At 35.6% G+C, this 15,105-nt stretch overlaps 1 protein-coding gene across 3 annotated transcripts in view; it reads right to left on the bottom strand.

Annotated features, from left to right (window-relative positions):
• Window positions 1-13,199, bottom strand: part of vsnl1a (visinin-like 1a) — a 33,995-nt gene extending 20,796 nt beyond the window's left edge. Inside the window, exons 1-3 of one of the 3 annotated variants that reach the window (XM_048207207.1) lie at window positions 10,302-10,640; window positions 7,639-7,760; window positions 3,893-4,059 (exon numbers count right to left, since the gene is read on the bottom strand). In XM_048207207.1, the coding sequence (XP_048063164.1) occupies window positions 3,893-4,054 (162 nt within the window). In that variant the 5' untranslated portion in view covers window positions 4,055-4,059; window positions 7,639-7,760; window positions 10,302-10,640. Of the gene's footprint in view, window positions 1-3,892; window positions 4,060-7,638; window positions 7,761-10,301; window positions 10,641-13,180 lie in introns of those variants that run through there. The other 2 variants (XM_048207208.1, XM_048207206.1) reach the window with 2 other exon arrangements.
• Between the last annotated feature and the right edge of the window lie 1,906 nt (window positions 13,200-15,105).

Below are 15,105 nucleotides of genomic sequence, written 5' to 3'. Positions count from 1 at the left end.
TGAATTTTCAGCATCATTACACCAGTCTTCATTGTCACATGATCCTTCAGAAATCATTCTAATATGCTGATCTGCTGCTCAAGAAACATTTAATGTGTACAATTGTACAAAATATTTGTGTACAATATTTTTTTTCAGGATTATTTGATGAATAGAAAGTTCAAAAGAACAGTGTTTATCTGAAATCTAATCTTTTGTAACATTATAAATGTCTTTACTGCCACTTTTGATTGATTTAATGCATCCTTGCTGAATAAAAGTATTAATTTCTTTAATTTCTTTTCAAAAAAATAAAAATAAAAATTCTTACTGACCCCAAACTTTTGAACGGTAGTGTATAATGCTACAGAAGCTTTGTATTTCAGATAAATGCTGTTCTTTCTGAACTTTCTATTCATCAAGGAATCCTGAAAAAAAAAAAAGTACACAACTGTTTTCAACATTGAAAATAATCATAAATGTTTATTGAGCAGCAAATCAGCATATTAGAATGATTTCTGAAGGATCATGTGACACTGAAGACTGGAGTAACGATGCTGAAAATTCAGCTTTGCATCACAGGAATAAATTACTTTGTCAAATATATTTAAATAGTACACAGTTATTTTAAATTGTAATAATATTTCACAATATTACTGTTTTTTACTGTATTTTTAATTAAATAAATGTAGCCTTGTGAGCAGACGAAACTTCTTTTAAAAACATTAAAAATCTTAGTGGTTCCAAACTTTTGGACTGTACTATATATATATAGTACAGTCCAAATTTTTTTTTATTTTTTTTTTTTATTATTATTATTTGCAATTCAGCTTCCTCTCATCCAGCTCTTTGTGTCTCATACTGGATCCTTTTCCTTCTGACCACTCAATACAACTATTGTCCAATCAGAATTAAGTATTCAAAAGAGTTTTATAAACACAAAAGGCACAATTATTAAATGTTCATATATCAGGTCACTCCCATATCGGGACACCCTTTGATGCTTGTTTTACCTGCAAACTGGCTGGTGGTTTTCTATACTTTAACCCGTAGCAACAGATATGACCACATAATTTTATTCCAGTTCATAACTTCTCCTGTATGTCTATTGTTTAGGCTGCACTACTTAGCAATCGACGGATTTATGCAATCCACACCATCTAACCCCAAAGACGATTACAAACTGTATCAAATGTCTGTAGATAACAGAGTTCAGAGAATGATTCATTTGTCCATAGGACTGATCTCATCCCCAGTCTAGTCTGGCAACCTATTATTGAAGAAGAATGAATCATTGAAAAAAAAAAAAAAGATGCTAAATTTAGCAACCATATGGCTTCCACAAAAACCTGGAAGCTTGGTCCATACACAGCATGCTAATTTCTGGGCACATATTATTGCCTCTGTACCATATAGAGGAGCTTAAATTATTGCCTCTACATCTATAGAAAAATTATATTGGTACCGAGATACTTTAAATAAGGGCTGAACGTTATTGGAAAAAACTGACATTGTGATATTTTGTTTTTCTGTGATATCAAGTCACAGGATGACTTGAATAATTCTATTTGAAAAAAAAAATCATTCTATGATGATTGGGGTGATTTTGTAGGTGAGTGAATACGCATAGAAAATAATGAACAAATTACAAGCATAGATAATATAATAGAACAAAGATACAAATGAAATATAGTGTTTTATATTTTTCAGGTAAGTCTAACAGTATTCAGGTACAGAAATTGAATAATCAAATGTAAAATAACACTGCATAATCTTATTTCTGCATCTGTGTTAAATGCAAAAGTGATTCTTCTCTTTGTCTTTTTAGTTTGATTATCATTCATGACACAGAAAGCAGCAGGAATATTATGCTGCTGTCACTTTAAAGCTGAATGAGCAGATCCAAAATATTGTTACACATCCGGTTTTCTTTCTCAATTGTTTAGTTAACCTAAGCCATAAACAATTTTGTTTAGTCAATGTTTTATGTGCATTTTGATAATCTTGTGTGTGTGCGCGTTCAGAATTGAGTTCTCTTTTGCGTCTTTGTGCGCTCAAATGGTTTAAAATCGCTTGCATGTTTAAACTAACAGTACCTAAAGCACGTTCAAATTATAAACTTTCATTGTATGATTGTCAAACTTTACAATTAATCCGAGAAGCATTTGTTTTGTACCGTGGTTCAAAAAGTAATTAAGATGATTCACCACTGAATTAAAGGATTAGTCCACTTTTAAATACACTTTTCCTGATAAATTTACTCACCCCCATGTCATCCAAGATGTTCATGTCTTTCTTTCGTCAGTCGAAAAGAAATGAAGGTTTTTGAGGAAAACATTCCAGGATTTTTCTCCTTACAGTGGATTTCAATGGCTACCAACAGATTGAAGGTCAAAATTACAGTTTCAGTGCAGATTCAAGGGCTTTAAACGATACCAGATGAGTAATAAGGGTCTTATCTAGCGAATCGATCGGTCATTTTCGAAAAAAATACAACCGTTTATGCTTTATAAACAAAATATCATACTTTCCACTTCCGCATTCTTCATAACGCTTACGCTAAATGTCCTACGCCTTCCCTATTCTACTTACGGAACGAACGCGGCGCCAGTTTCGTTTTTTTCCATAACTTGAATAGGGAAGGCGTAGAACATTCAGCGTAAGCGTTATGAAGAATGCGGAAGTGGAAAGTACGTTCAAGGCGATATTTTGTTTATAAAGCATAAACGGTAGTATTTTTTTCGAAAATGACCGATCGATTCGCTAGATAAGACCCTTATTACTCCTCTGGTATCGTTTAAAGCCCTTGAAGCTGCATTGAAACTGTAATTTTGACCTTCAACCTGTTGGTAGCCATTGAAATCCACTGTAAGGAGAATAATCCTCAAAAACCTTCATTTCTTTTCGACTGACGAAAGAAAGACATCAACATCTTGGAAGACATGGGGGTGAGTAAATTTATCAGGAAAAGTGTATTTAAAAGTGGACTAATCCTTTAAGCAAGCTGATGATGATACCCATCACAGAAAACTTTCAGCATTTTTAGATTTTCAAAAAAACAGCAATTTGTATGATTTATAAGCTGTTTTCCTTATGGGGACCAAAAAATGTCCCCACAAAGAAAGGATTTTGGATATTGCCATCTTTGTAGGGACATTTTGACCCCAAAACATAGGGTATACCTGTGCTGAACCACACACACTCACATGCAAACAATCATTCAGTCCACAGGAACTCAGCACCCTGCTAATGCGAGGTCATCCATTTCCTCTCACTTGGATTTTAATAAAACTCTCTCACTGATATCATTTTGCTGAAAACCGCTAACCCTGATCACTAAATGGCTTGGCCTACAGCAGGTTTCCATTCTTTCTTTTCATTTCGAGCCAATTCAAAGCATTGTGGTTTCTGAGAAGAAGTGAGGTTATTTACTCTGGCTGATAGTAGATGATGTAAACGATCTTGCATAATGTCTTTACATAATTCATATTCATATTAAGCAGCAGGTTGTGACATGTTATAATTGGAGCTGCAAGGTTGTACAATAGATACACTCCTGTGTTATGTGCAGCAAAATGTTTCCTTGCCAAGAAGTCAAAACTGAAATACCTCATAAATCTAAATGACTAAACTACTAAAGAGAGTAAAACATGCCACATCAACAACTATTTGTGCTTGACATTCCATAAAGAATCCAGTCATATGAATAGCGTAGCCCTGGAGATCTGAATTGAGTTTGGTGCCAGTTATACATCAGACTATCCAACTAAATGACTCAGAGGGCTCTTCCAGTCGCTTGTAAATCACATGGTGCCTCTGATGCACTCCTCAATGACCTCTTCAGTCTGGAGCAAGACCAACAAAAAGCCAGCACATGTAGAGAAATGTATCACAGAGCGACTAGGGTCTCTACCTTAACATACAGCTGCTGGAACTCATCCAGGTTGAGTCGGCCACTTGGGCAATCCTTCAGGAAGCCTTTGTACCACTGTTTGAGTTCGTGTTCGTTAAATTCTGTGTTCTTCACCAGGTCCTCCATTACCTCAGGGGTCAGCTTGCTGTTCTGTTTCCCCATGGTGTCTGCAAGGAACACAAATATAAAATGGCAATGATCTCACTTTGCCTGGAGCTGTAATCCAGTTTAACTGCAGAAACTGTATAAACTTTGTTCTACAAAAAGGCCATTTATGTCCAGAATTCAAACTTTTAGGGGTTAGTAAGATTTGGTAAGATGAAAGAAGTCTCTTATGCTCACCAAGGCTGCATTTATTTGTTCAAATACAGTATTACTCTGAGATAGTATGTAATGTAAGATGAATTTTCTAGTCTTTAGTGTCACATGATCCTTCAGAACTCATTCTAATATGCTGATTTGGTGCTCAATAAACATGTCATATTATCAATGTTGAAAACAGTTGTGCTGCTTAATATTTTTGTGTGATACTTTTTTCAGGTTTTCTTGATGAATAGAAATTGCAAAAGAAAAGCATTTATTTGAAACACAGATTTTGTAACTATAAACGCTTCACATTACTTGCGAATGTTTAAAACCATACAAAATTCAGAGAAAATCATCTTCATAATAACCTTTAAAATCAAACTTAAAAGGCACGTTTCATAGAATGGACCATAAATTTGTTTAAATAAGTGCTAGATCAAGGAGGTGGCCTTTTCAAGCTTTTCTTCATTTTAAACATCCTATGAAGACTTTCCTTGCCATTGTTGCCTTTGGCTTGCTCACTGGGGCACAATTCTTTGTATAACTGCTTTAGAATATATATATATATATATATATATATACAGTACAGTCCAAAAGTTTGGAACCACTAAGATTTTTAATGTTTTTAAAAGAAGTTTCGTCTGCTCACCAAGGCTACATTTATTTAATTAAAAAAACAGTAATATTGTGAAATATTATTACAATTTAAAATAACTGTGTACTATTTAAATATATTTGACAAAGTAATTTATTCCTGTGATGCAAAGCTGAATTTTCAGCATCGTTACTCCAGTCTTCAGTGTCACATGATCCTTCAGAAATCATTCTAATATGCTGATTTGCTGCTCAATAAACATTTATGATTATTTTCAATGTTGAAAACAGTTGTGTACTTTTTTTTCAGGATTCCTTGATGAATAGAAAGTTCAGAAAGAACAGCATTTATCTGAAATACAAAGCTTCTGTATCATTATACACTACCGTTCAAAAGTTTGGGGTCAGTAAGAATTTTTATTTTTATTTTTTTTAAAAGAAATTAAAGAAATTAATACTTTTATTCAGCAAGGATGCATTAAATCAATCAAAAGTGGCAGTAAAAACATTTATAATGTTACAAAAGATTAGATTTCAGATAAACACTGTTCTTTTGAACTTTCTATTCATCAAATAATCCTGAAAAAAAATATTGTACACAAATATTTTGTACAATTGTACACATTAAATGTTTCTTGAGCAGCAGATCAGCATATTAGAATGATTTCTGAAGGATCATGTGACACTGAAGACTGGAGTAATGATGCTGAAAATTCAGCTTTGCCATCACAGGAATAAATTACTATGTGAAATATATTCAAATAGAAAACAGTTATTTTAAATTGTAATAATATTTCACAATATTACTGTTTTTTACTGTATTTTTAATTAAATAAATGTAGCCTTGGTGAGCAGACGAAACTTCTTTTAAAAACATTAAAAATCTTAGTGGTTCCAAACTTTTGGACTGTACTGTATATATATATATATATATATATATATATATATATATATATATATATATATATATATAGTACTATACAAATTGAATTTGAGAAAATGGGATTTTAAGTCATTTTGCTAAGCGCACACACTAATATACCAAAGTGTACAAGGGTGGAAATACTCATTTCATAATTATTATCATGGCTAAAATAAGACTATGCAAGCCGTGCAGTTGAATAAATATGATGGCTTGAGTGAGTCATTGTGGATTATATCATTTCATGCTGGCTGAATACATTTAAAGAAGGCTTAAATCATTGGGACAAACACACTCTGACCAAACGTCTGAGACCATCAGTGAAAATGCTTCTGTTGCTTGGTTTTTTTTTTTGTTTGTTTGGTTTTTTTTTTAATTAATAAAGTTTGAGCTCTGTAAGAGTTAGTGCTGCACCTTTGCTTATATGCAGATTTTTTTCCTTGAAATATCCTGTAAAATGTGATGTTCTATAATTTGAAGGTGTTCATACTCTTAGCACAGAGAAAATAAGAAAAAGAAAGTTCCAGAACAGTATTGTCTGTGTACATAATATCTCACTAAGGATGAGAGCATCTTCATAAGAAATCCCTTATTTCAGCTTATAATTATTATTACAAATTTGCCTGTGCCTTTGGAGGACGTGTATGTCCGGTTTCACAGACAAGGCCTAAATCTAGTCCCCGACTAAAATGCATGTTTGAGCTTTTTCAACCTGTACTGACATATCTCGGTGCCATTGTTTTTTTCTCAAAATGCACACCAGTAATGTTTTTTCTAAGGCACATTTTAAAAAGTTACTTAAATGTCCTAACTGAACTAAGGCCTAATCCTGGCTTAACCTAAACCCAATCTGTGAAACCAGGCCGTATGATTTATCCCGCAGCCTTTTCCCCTAGATGACTGTCACACACAGTGTGTGCGTTACTGTCAGGGAAATGGGATAATTAAACAAAGCATCATTCACATAATTACCAAAAGGTCATCACATCCTATAAGCTTCAATGTGACATTTACAGGGTTTTTTTCTGCAAATCGAAAAAGCCGATCCTTCTGTTACATTAATATTGGATACGATGAAAGCACAGAGGGACATACAGAGAGAGACAGAAAGCAGGGTAGCAGTGCTGCGGATGAAATGCTGAGTAATTCTGCTGCTTTTTAATTTGTACACCAATACTAAATCACAGAGATGAGCTTTCATCACTCTCATCGAGGCTCACGTAAATACTAGATGAGAACATTGCACTTCAAAGTTCATTACAATTAATTTTCAGTCTGGGACTGACAAACGAGCAACGATGCTGACGATAATGAGCGCTAATTTAGTTTCCCACACAACAGCATTTTTTTGTCAAGCAAGTGGCTGAGTTAAGGACATACATCTTGACTGTTCTCTAAAGACATGGATGTAGAAAACTACATTTTATACATGGTGAAAATGAGGCCACTAACCCTTGCATCAGATTGAGAGCCGTGAGCTTTTAATGGCAGGAGCGTAACCCTCCCTGATCTGCAGAGTGCACTGGAGACCCTGTTTCCTTGGGGAATACCATTCTTTATGAGGGATCCACCCATGAGTAAAACCACAGCACAGCAAATTCAGAGTGCTAAAAACAGCTGCCCCCGAAACTGACTATGAATCAGCGATAATGCATCGTCGTATAGCTCGTTCCCTCTTTGTGAGAGTGATTTATGATTTCAAACTAATTAGATGATCAGCATCATTCCTAATTGAATCCTCCTCCAGCTGATCCCTTCATTGTTAAAGATTTATATGATTTCTGTCAAGCCAATGATACAATAATTGGTCGGTAGGAATGGTGAAAATCTTTTGTTCTCCTAATTTCAAAGATTTACAATATTTCTGCCATTTAAGTATGGAATAGTTTACTTGCAAATGAAAATTCAATCATCATTTACTCACCCTGATGTCATGTGATTGTGAACATCATATGACTTTCTTCTGAAATTTCAGTCGCACACAAATCTATCATATGGGTTTGTCCTTTTTGAAGTTTTACAGCCCCTGGTCACCATCCATTTTCGCTGTATAGAAAAGAGCAGCTTCATGAAAGAAAAAGTCATATGGTTTTGAAATGACATGGGCAAATGATGACAGAACGTTCATTATTGGTTGGATGGTTTGTCTAAAGAGATGGTTCACCCAAAATTGCAAATTCGATCTTTTACTCACTCTCTTGTTATTCCAAACCTGTATAATTTTGTCTTTTTTCTGAGCAACAAAAAAAAAGATATTTTGTGTGTGTGGGGAGGGGGGGGGGTCATACATTGTTTGATTACTAACATTTTTTAAAATATCTTCTTTTTATGTTTCTCCGAATAAAGAAAGTGATAGAACAACATGAAGGTGAGTAAATGATGAAAGAATATTCATTCATGGGTGAACTATCCCTTTAAATTTAGACACCCACCAGTCTAAGCAGTTTAAATTTGCAGTTACTTTCCATAAACTCTCCAGAGGGTTGTTTCCATGTGGCACAACGATTCTGTACAAATATCTACAGAAACTGCAAATACAGTCATAATTTCCAAATCCTACTGTTAAATCTTTTTAAGAGCACTCTAGCGACTACTTTTATGAGCAGGCATGAGAATCTTTTGTCTCAGGGTTGTAAAAATTGTCAAAACTAGACTCACGTCAGTTTCAAAAGCTTTAAAGACCAATTTCAACTTTTAGCATTTAATTTGCCCAGTGTAAATAAGAAGATGCAAAAATGAGATATTGCTACTTGTTGCATCATTATAGGTGAATTCTGAACAGTAAGGTCCATCTGTACATGAAGCTCTGATCTACTGATGCTGTTCAAAAGAATTGGTCACTGCAGGCTATAAAAGGAACCGAAGAGCCTGTCTACCTAAAAAGCAATAGTCCAGTCCATTTTCAATTTAGGCTGCATCAGTGCTATTTCTGCTGCAACAGGAGACCAGAGAGAATACTCTGTCCTCTGTGACTATAACGCGCAGGTTGAATCGATCTTTTAAAATGATTTTGCCTTTTCACGCGACACTGCTGTAATGCAGATAGATTAAACACAAAGGCTATAGCAGCGGTGCATTCAAAGTAGTAGCAACGAGGTAGAACACAAGCCATATTCTGATCTGATTTAAAATAGTGCTGTGTATATGTTGAGCTCATCTTATGTTTGTACCACAGAAAACGCTGTGTTATGAATGATCAACACAACGATGCTGTTATGTTGTACAAGCACTCGTGTCACCTAAGAACTGACTAGCAGGCGTTATGATGACTATGCAAACTGAGCCCTGTCCAGAGATCAAAAGGCGTTTTTAAACCCTGAGTCGACTCATCACAAATGTGTTCACATCCACACAAGCCTGACAGATTATGTCACATGTGAATTTAGCTAGCCAAGTGATTTAGCACATCCAGCTTTTTCGGAAAGTCACATTATATAACAAACATTTAGATTAATTCATTATTTTACAGCATGACCTTGAGACTGTAAAATTATGGGTGGTTGATTATAGAAAATACATGCTTAGAATTTCACTATGCTCTTATTTCTGCTCTTGTACATTATAGCTGCATTGATCCTGCAGTGTATAAGTAGCTGTATTAGTAATGAGGAAAGTCGTTTTTTAAAACTGAACTATAAAAATAGCAACAACAACACAACAATATGACATCCCCCCAGTCCAAAAATCCTAAAGTAATCTTGTTGGAATTTGGAATCAAATCTAGCCTAAGTCACGTCAATGGGAATCCATCACAACACAAAACAAAAACTTGATATTTTAGAACAAATAGTAGCCTATAGGACAATTATGATTACCAAAAGGATAAACTGCCCTGCAGGACATAAAAAAATTAATTTAAAATGAATTTTCAGAATTGGCTTTGGGTTTTCTCTAACAGTCCAGAAGAAAAACGCTATACAATACAAGCAGAGTTCTGATAAAGATGACACAACTAACATAAGAATAAGAAATGGATTGCATTTTGTTCTTATTTCATCCTTTTAGAATCCTTTGAGGTTGGTTCAAACTTAGAAAATAATTCCGAAATGAATCCAGTTCACATTCTTTTGAGATTTTTGACTACCTAATCTGTCAAAATGCATGCAAAACAAATTATATGCACCACCCTGTGCGGACAAATACATTTCACACCAAGCCCTAGAAAGCTATGACACACAGCTGTTTCAGACGTGTACACCTGGGGCCAATGTCAACCAATGACCATTTATTTGACATAGCAAGCTCACATTTTTGACCTCAACTTTACTACTGTGTCCTCTGGTCCTCCTTTGGTTGTTGTACCTCATGGCATTTGTAAAATCAACAGACAATGATGCATATAAATGTTATAATATAATAATCTTATAATATATAACATATAAGAAAGTGGTTTACAGGGTGAGGAGTTATGAGAAAGTATTCTGAAATATCATAACCATGCACATTACATCCTCTGTGAGGAATCAATGCATTGCAATGCTTGCAGGTAGCCTAGATGAGCCAGCTCAACCATCGTCACGTTAATCCATAACGACTTTCTAAAGGTTTCTTATTCCAGCCAAAACACAGAGTAATAGATGGGCTTACCGAATAGGAGAGCCAAAAGGAGGTCTGACGTTTCCTGCTTCGGGCGACTGTAAAAGGTAAACGCGATGGAAGTGCTCACTAATCTGCTGACAGCTGCGGTGAGGTTTCTTTGGGGTGAAAGGAGAGGCGCAGCGATTACTGCAGCGAGGACAGTCCACGCGCAGCGCTCGAGGTGATGTGACGCTATTGAGATACAATAGAGCTCAGCCAGCGTCGGTCTGTGTTCATCACCACCAACCTATCTCGTGTTTTCCCCACTGCTCCGCGAGCTTTGCTGTGGTGTGTGCTCTTTTGAGTGTGCGCAAATTGTGCCTTCTCGCTCTGACCGAACTCAGATAGAGCAATGATAGAAAATGACATCAGCAAGTCAGCAAGTAGATATGAAAGTCTTCGAGATTCACGCATTCCACCTTTTGTTATTTCTATCATTTATTATTTTTTAAATAGCCCAAGTGTGACATACAATGGCTTTCAGGGGGGTCCGTTTTAAAAAATGATGATCACAAGAATACACACACGTCAACAAGACTAATTCGTATTAGGCCCGTGAAATGTAGTAAATATAAAAGGTCCGGTCACATTAGCGAAATTTTGCGGGCAAAAAAAAAAGAAAGAAAGAAAGAACAAGAAGAAGCTTTGTCTGTCAATAGCGATGTCACAGACAGGTCGATTTCAAACAAAGCAGCTTTCTATTGGTCAAAGGGTCGAATTTGCGTTTGCGAAATCTGTGAAACAAAGATCCTCTAACCTTATCTGTTTTTGTCAACTTAATTTAAAAGATTTAAAAAGTGTTAAAACATTATAAAATATCTTAAAATTAATCATATATCATAAATTAATCATAAAATAAGTAGGGCCTATATCAGATAGGTTTTTGAAAATGATTAAAGGGTTAGTTCACCCAAAAAATGAAAATTCGTTCCACACCCGTAAGACCTTCGTTCATCTTCGGAACACAAATTAAGATATTTTTGATAAAATCCGATGTCTCGGTGATGCCTGCATTAACAGCAAGATAATTAACACTTTCAAACGCCCAGAAAGTTACTAAAGACATATTGATTTATTTTTAAATAAATGTTATTTAAAACAGTTCATGTGACTACAATGGTTCACCTTAATGTTATGAAGCGACTGTCAAAGTCACGTGAACCATTGAAATTTCGAAACGTTTATGATGTAACGAAGCTTCGTTTACTGAAATTACTTAACTTTGGCAGTTGATACACGCTCCGAACCACTGATTCGAAACAAAAGATTCGTAAAGCTTCGGAGCTTCATGAAGCAGTGTTTTGAAATCGCCCATCACTAGATATTGTTGAATAAAGTAATTATTTAGTTTTTTTGGTGCACAAAAAGTATTTTCAGCGCTTCATAACATTAAGGTTGAACCACTGTAGTCACATGAACTGTTTTAAATATGTCTTTAGTAGCTTTCTGGGCATTTGAAAGTGTTAATGATCTTGCTGTCTATGCAGGCCTCACTGAGCCAGTAGATTTTATAAAAAATATTTTAATTTGTGTTCCGAAGATGAACGAAGGTCTTACGAGTGTGGAACGACATGAGGGTGAGTAATTAATGACAGAAATTTCATTTTTGGGTGAACTAACCCTTTAATGTTTCACTGTGCATAGACTACTTTTACCATAGATGTATCAAAACTTTAGACATAACGCAATTTAGACAATACTATGAGACATTTAAAGTGTCAGTTTTTTACCCAAAACTCAATTTGGTGCAAACGACCGTTTAGGTCATTGGGTAGGCTATAAAACAGACAGAGATATAACAAAGAAAGAAAATTGTGCCAACTGATGGGGGTGGATTTACAATCCCTCATCTTGTATTATAATGAATTGGAAATCATAGTTTTCTTAAAACAAGTGTATCTATTCTGATAGGCCAATTTATGATACAGGCAATGCTTTGGTATCTGAGAAGTGACTGAGAGTCTGACCCATGTGACCATGCCAAAGGAATAGTCTCCAGTAGAATTCAGCAGTGTCCCAGATGAGAAGAGTCCTTCCTGAATTTATGACACACCTGTGATCCTTACAAATATAGAACAAAGTGTGTCAAAGATAATGTCTCACTTGCACAAAGAACAGAATACCATGTTCGGATGCTGCTAGAATTATCTGTACTGTTAACCTATCAGATCTTGTAGAAATGATATCAAATGATTATCCATGTGACTATAAGTACTAGTGTTCCTGTATCCTAAGTTAGTTCGCGGCTGGATCCTCTTACTCATTTTCTACGGCCTAGGACAGTGTGGAGAAATTTGTCTTCAGTAAACTCTGTCAACTGACTTAAGTTTAATTTTGACTCCTGGGGCCGGTTGCATAAACCACTTAGACTAGTCTTAAAAGTTAAGACACTAATGTTTTTCTTGAAGAGTGGTCCTAATTTTTTAAAGTCTGCTACATAAAAAGGTAGATTGGTGTAATTTGAAATGGAAAAATAACATTGATTACCCCTTGGTTAACTGCAAGGTGGTCAAACTAGTTCTTAAGACACAGTCTTAATATAGTGACTAAGTTTATGCAACTGGCCCCAGCAGGTGTCTTCATTGAGCTTATCAGTCTCTTTATGTGGTCTAACTGTAATCCCCCTACACAACCAACCCCAGTAGCCTACAATAATATTGACCCTGCCACAGTAATTTCACATCTGATTTTGGCGATGATCTTTTTTCATCATACAGGACAGGTACTGTATCTGGGGACAAACAGAAGCAATGAATCTTTTTCTCTAGGATGTGGGCTCTCTCAGTTTCTTCAAAATTAAATGTGGCATATGGTTCTTAAAGCACTAACACTATTGTGGTCTAATATAGTGTCCCATGACAGTTTGTCCCTTAAAGTTGTTTGCCTACCTCTTCCTCCTGCCCAACAGCAGAGTGATAGACGATGTGAAGAAGTCAGAATGTTACAAGGCAGTTAGCAGATTTTCCACTCTTTCAGCTGCATCGGGGTGTTGTTTTTCATTTGCACATTTGTTGAAGTCAGCGCCATGGTTAAAGATTTTCTCCCACTGCAGGCATCAATAAGAATAGCTATAGGCATGAGGGACGGTCACCAACCTGTTAAAATACAAAGTGAAAACTTGTTGTGAAACCACCCAATTCTAAAGCATTTCGTGACCCACCTACTGAGAATAAAAGTGTCAAATGAAACAGACGAGAACAGAAAAGTGAAAAATTAGCTCTGTGGTGTGCTATTATTTGATGGAAAGCCTGACAGAAATAAAATGGTAGTTTTGAGACCATCTTTCTTCTAAAAATGTTTCGTTTTATGCACCAAAACTATATTTAAATTCATGTATTAACTTTCATGGAGGTGTTTTCAAAATTTCATGAATAATTTATGGATTTGTTTTGTGTGAAATCAAAATGCTCATATAACTCTATTACACCTCCTGCAGTTTTACATTGCATTAAAGAGAGACACTGAAATCACTTTCTTTGATGCATTGCATCCTGTCAAAATGTGCTGCTGTTATTTCATCGTCCTACTTGTCTTTAAAATTCATAAAATACAAGTGGATGTTACTGGGTGTTAAAGCAAAATGCAAACTACTAACACCATGCTAATAAATTCAGTATCACATGGCAGAAAATAAAGAACAGCGCCTGTATACCAAAGAATCACTCTGTAAATCGCTTCCATTCTGCTAGTAGCTAGACAAAAAGTTCTTGCGCATCATTTGAACATCAGTACATGTAAACATCCAAAGCATCCTCATGCAATCGCATCAAACGCCGCTGGGTCACTGCAAATCACAAAGCTTTTATGACTGATTCCACTTGTGAAAAATTCCTGCTGAGAGCTTACAGTGCAAGTGAGGAGCCTGGCAAGTGCAAAGGTTTGTCATGGCAGGAATGAAGAGGGGATTTAGTCTATTATAATCAGAATCAGAGCTGTGGGAATGAATCAAGGGGTTATCCAGACCTCACTGATCAGCCAGCCACAAATTGACGTCTTTTTTATAGCACAATGAAGCAGAATACACACCCAGGCAGGGAGAAAAAGGACAGTGCTGCCAAATTTGACAGTCGTTTTGAAAAGAAATGCTAAAGCCTTGGATTGAGAAACAAAGACGTTAATAAGGACTGAAGAGTAATATGGAAATTGCAGCAAGCAGGGTTATGCAAAATTCAGAATTGGCTCTGTTTCAATTCACAAGTTAATTGGCCAAAACTCACAGGAATAATGGGAATAAGTTATTTTACTAAATACAATGAAATATATTAATTAAATGCAAACGTGTGGTATCTAAGGATACCACACAAGCGGATCCTATCCTAACGCCTAACGCCGTTTCCGGGTCCTAGCCTCGACTCGTTTCACTGGCAAATGCCATCGACGGCCGTTTATGAGTGCTATTTATTCATATTAAACATCAATCATTTTAAAAAGTTAAACATTGTAAATACTTACAGTCTACACAACAGTCTCCGTGCTCACAGTGTCACCGTTATTAATATGTTAACGATTTATAAAAGATGAATCATTGTCTGGCCATCTGGAATACTGGTATGGAGATAATGGTTATAATTATATATTTTTTGTAGTATTACGTGTGTATATTAGCACCATTTGTTGTTTTCTTGTGGTATGAGATAGAGTGTTTGGAACCGGAAGCGCTGCCGCGTGACGTCAGACTTAACAACCGAATAAACTTACAGACAAATCTAGACTTTGTCAAGCCAACATTCAAAGTTTGTTTTGTTAGATAAAAACAAGGGCATTAACACCCGCCAACACAGCAAATGCGGGTGGATTTTAGCAGTGGCGTGTA

Source organism: Megalobrama amblycephala, linkage group LG11 (assembly GCF_018812025.1).
Source record: "Megalobrama amblycephala isolate DHTTF-2021 linkage group LG11, ASM1881202v1, whole genome shotgun sequence".
Lineage (NCBI taxonomy): Eukaryota > Metazoa > Chordata > Actinopteri > Cypriniformes > Xenocyprididae > Megalobrama > Megalobrama amblycephala.
Note: the sequence above shows the minus strand (reverse complement) of the source record. Positions and strands in the feature narration are given on the sequence as shown.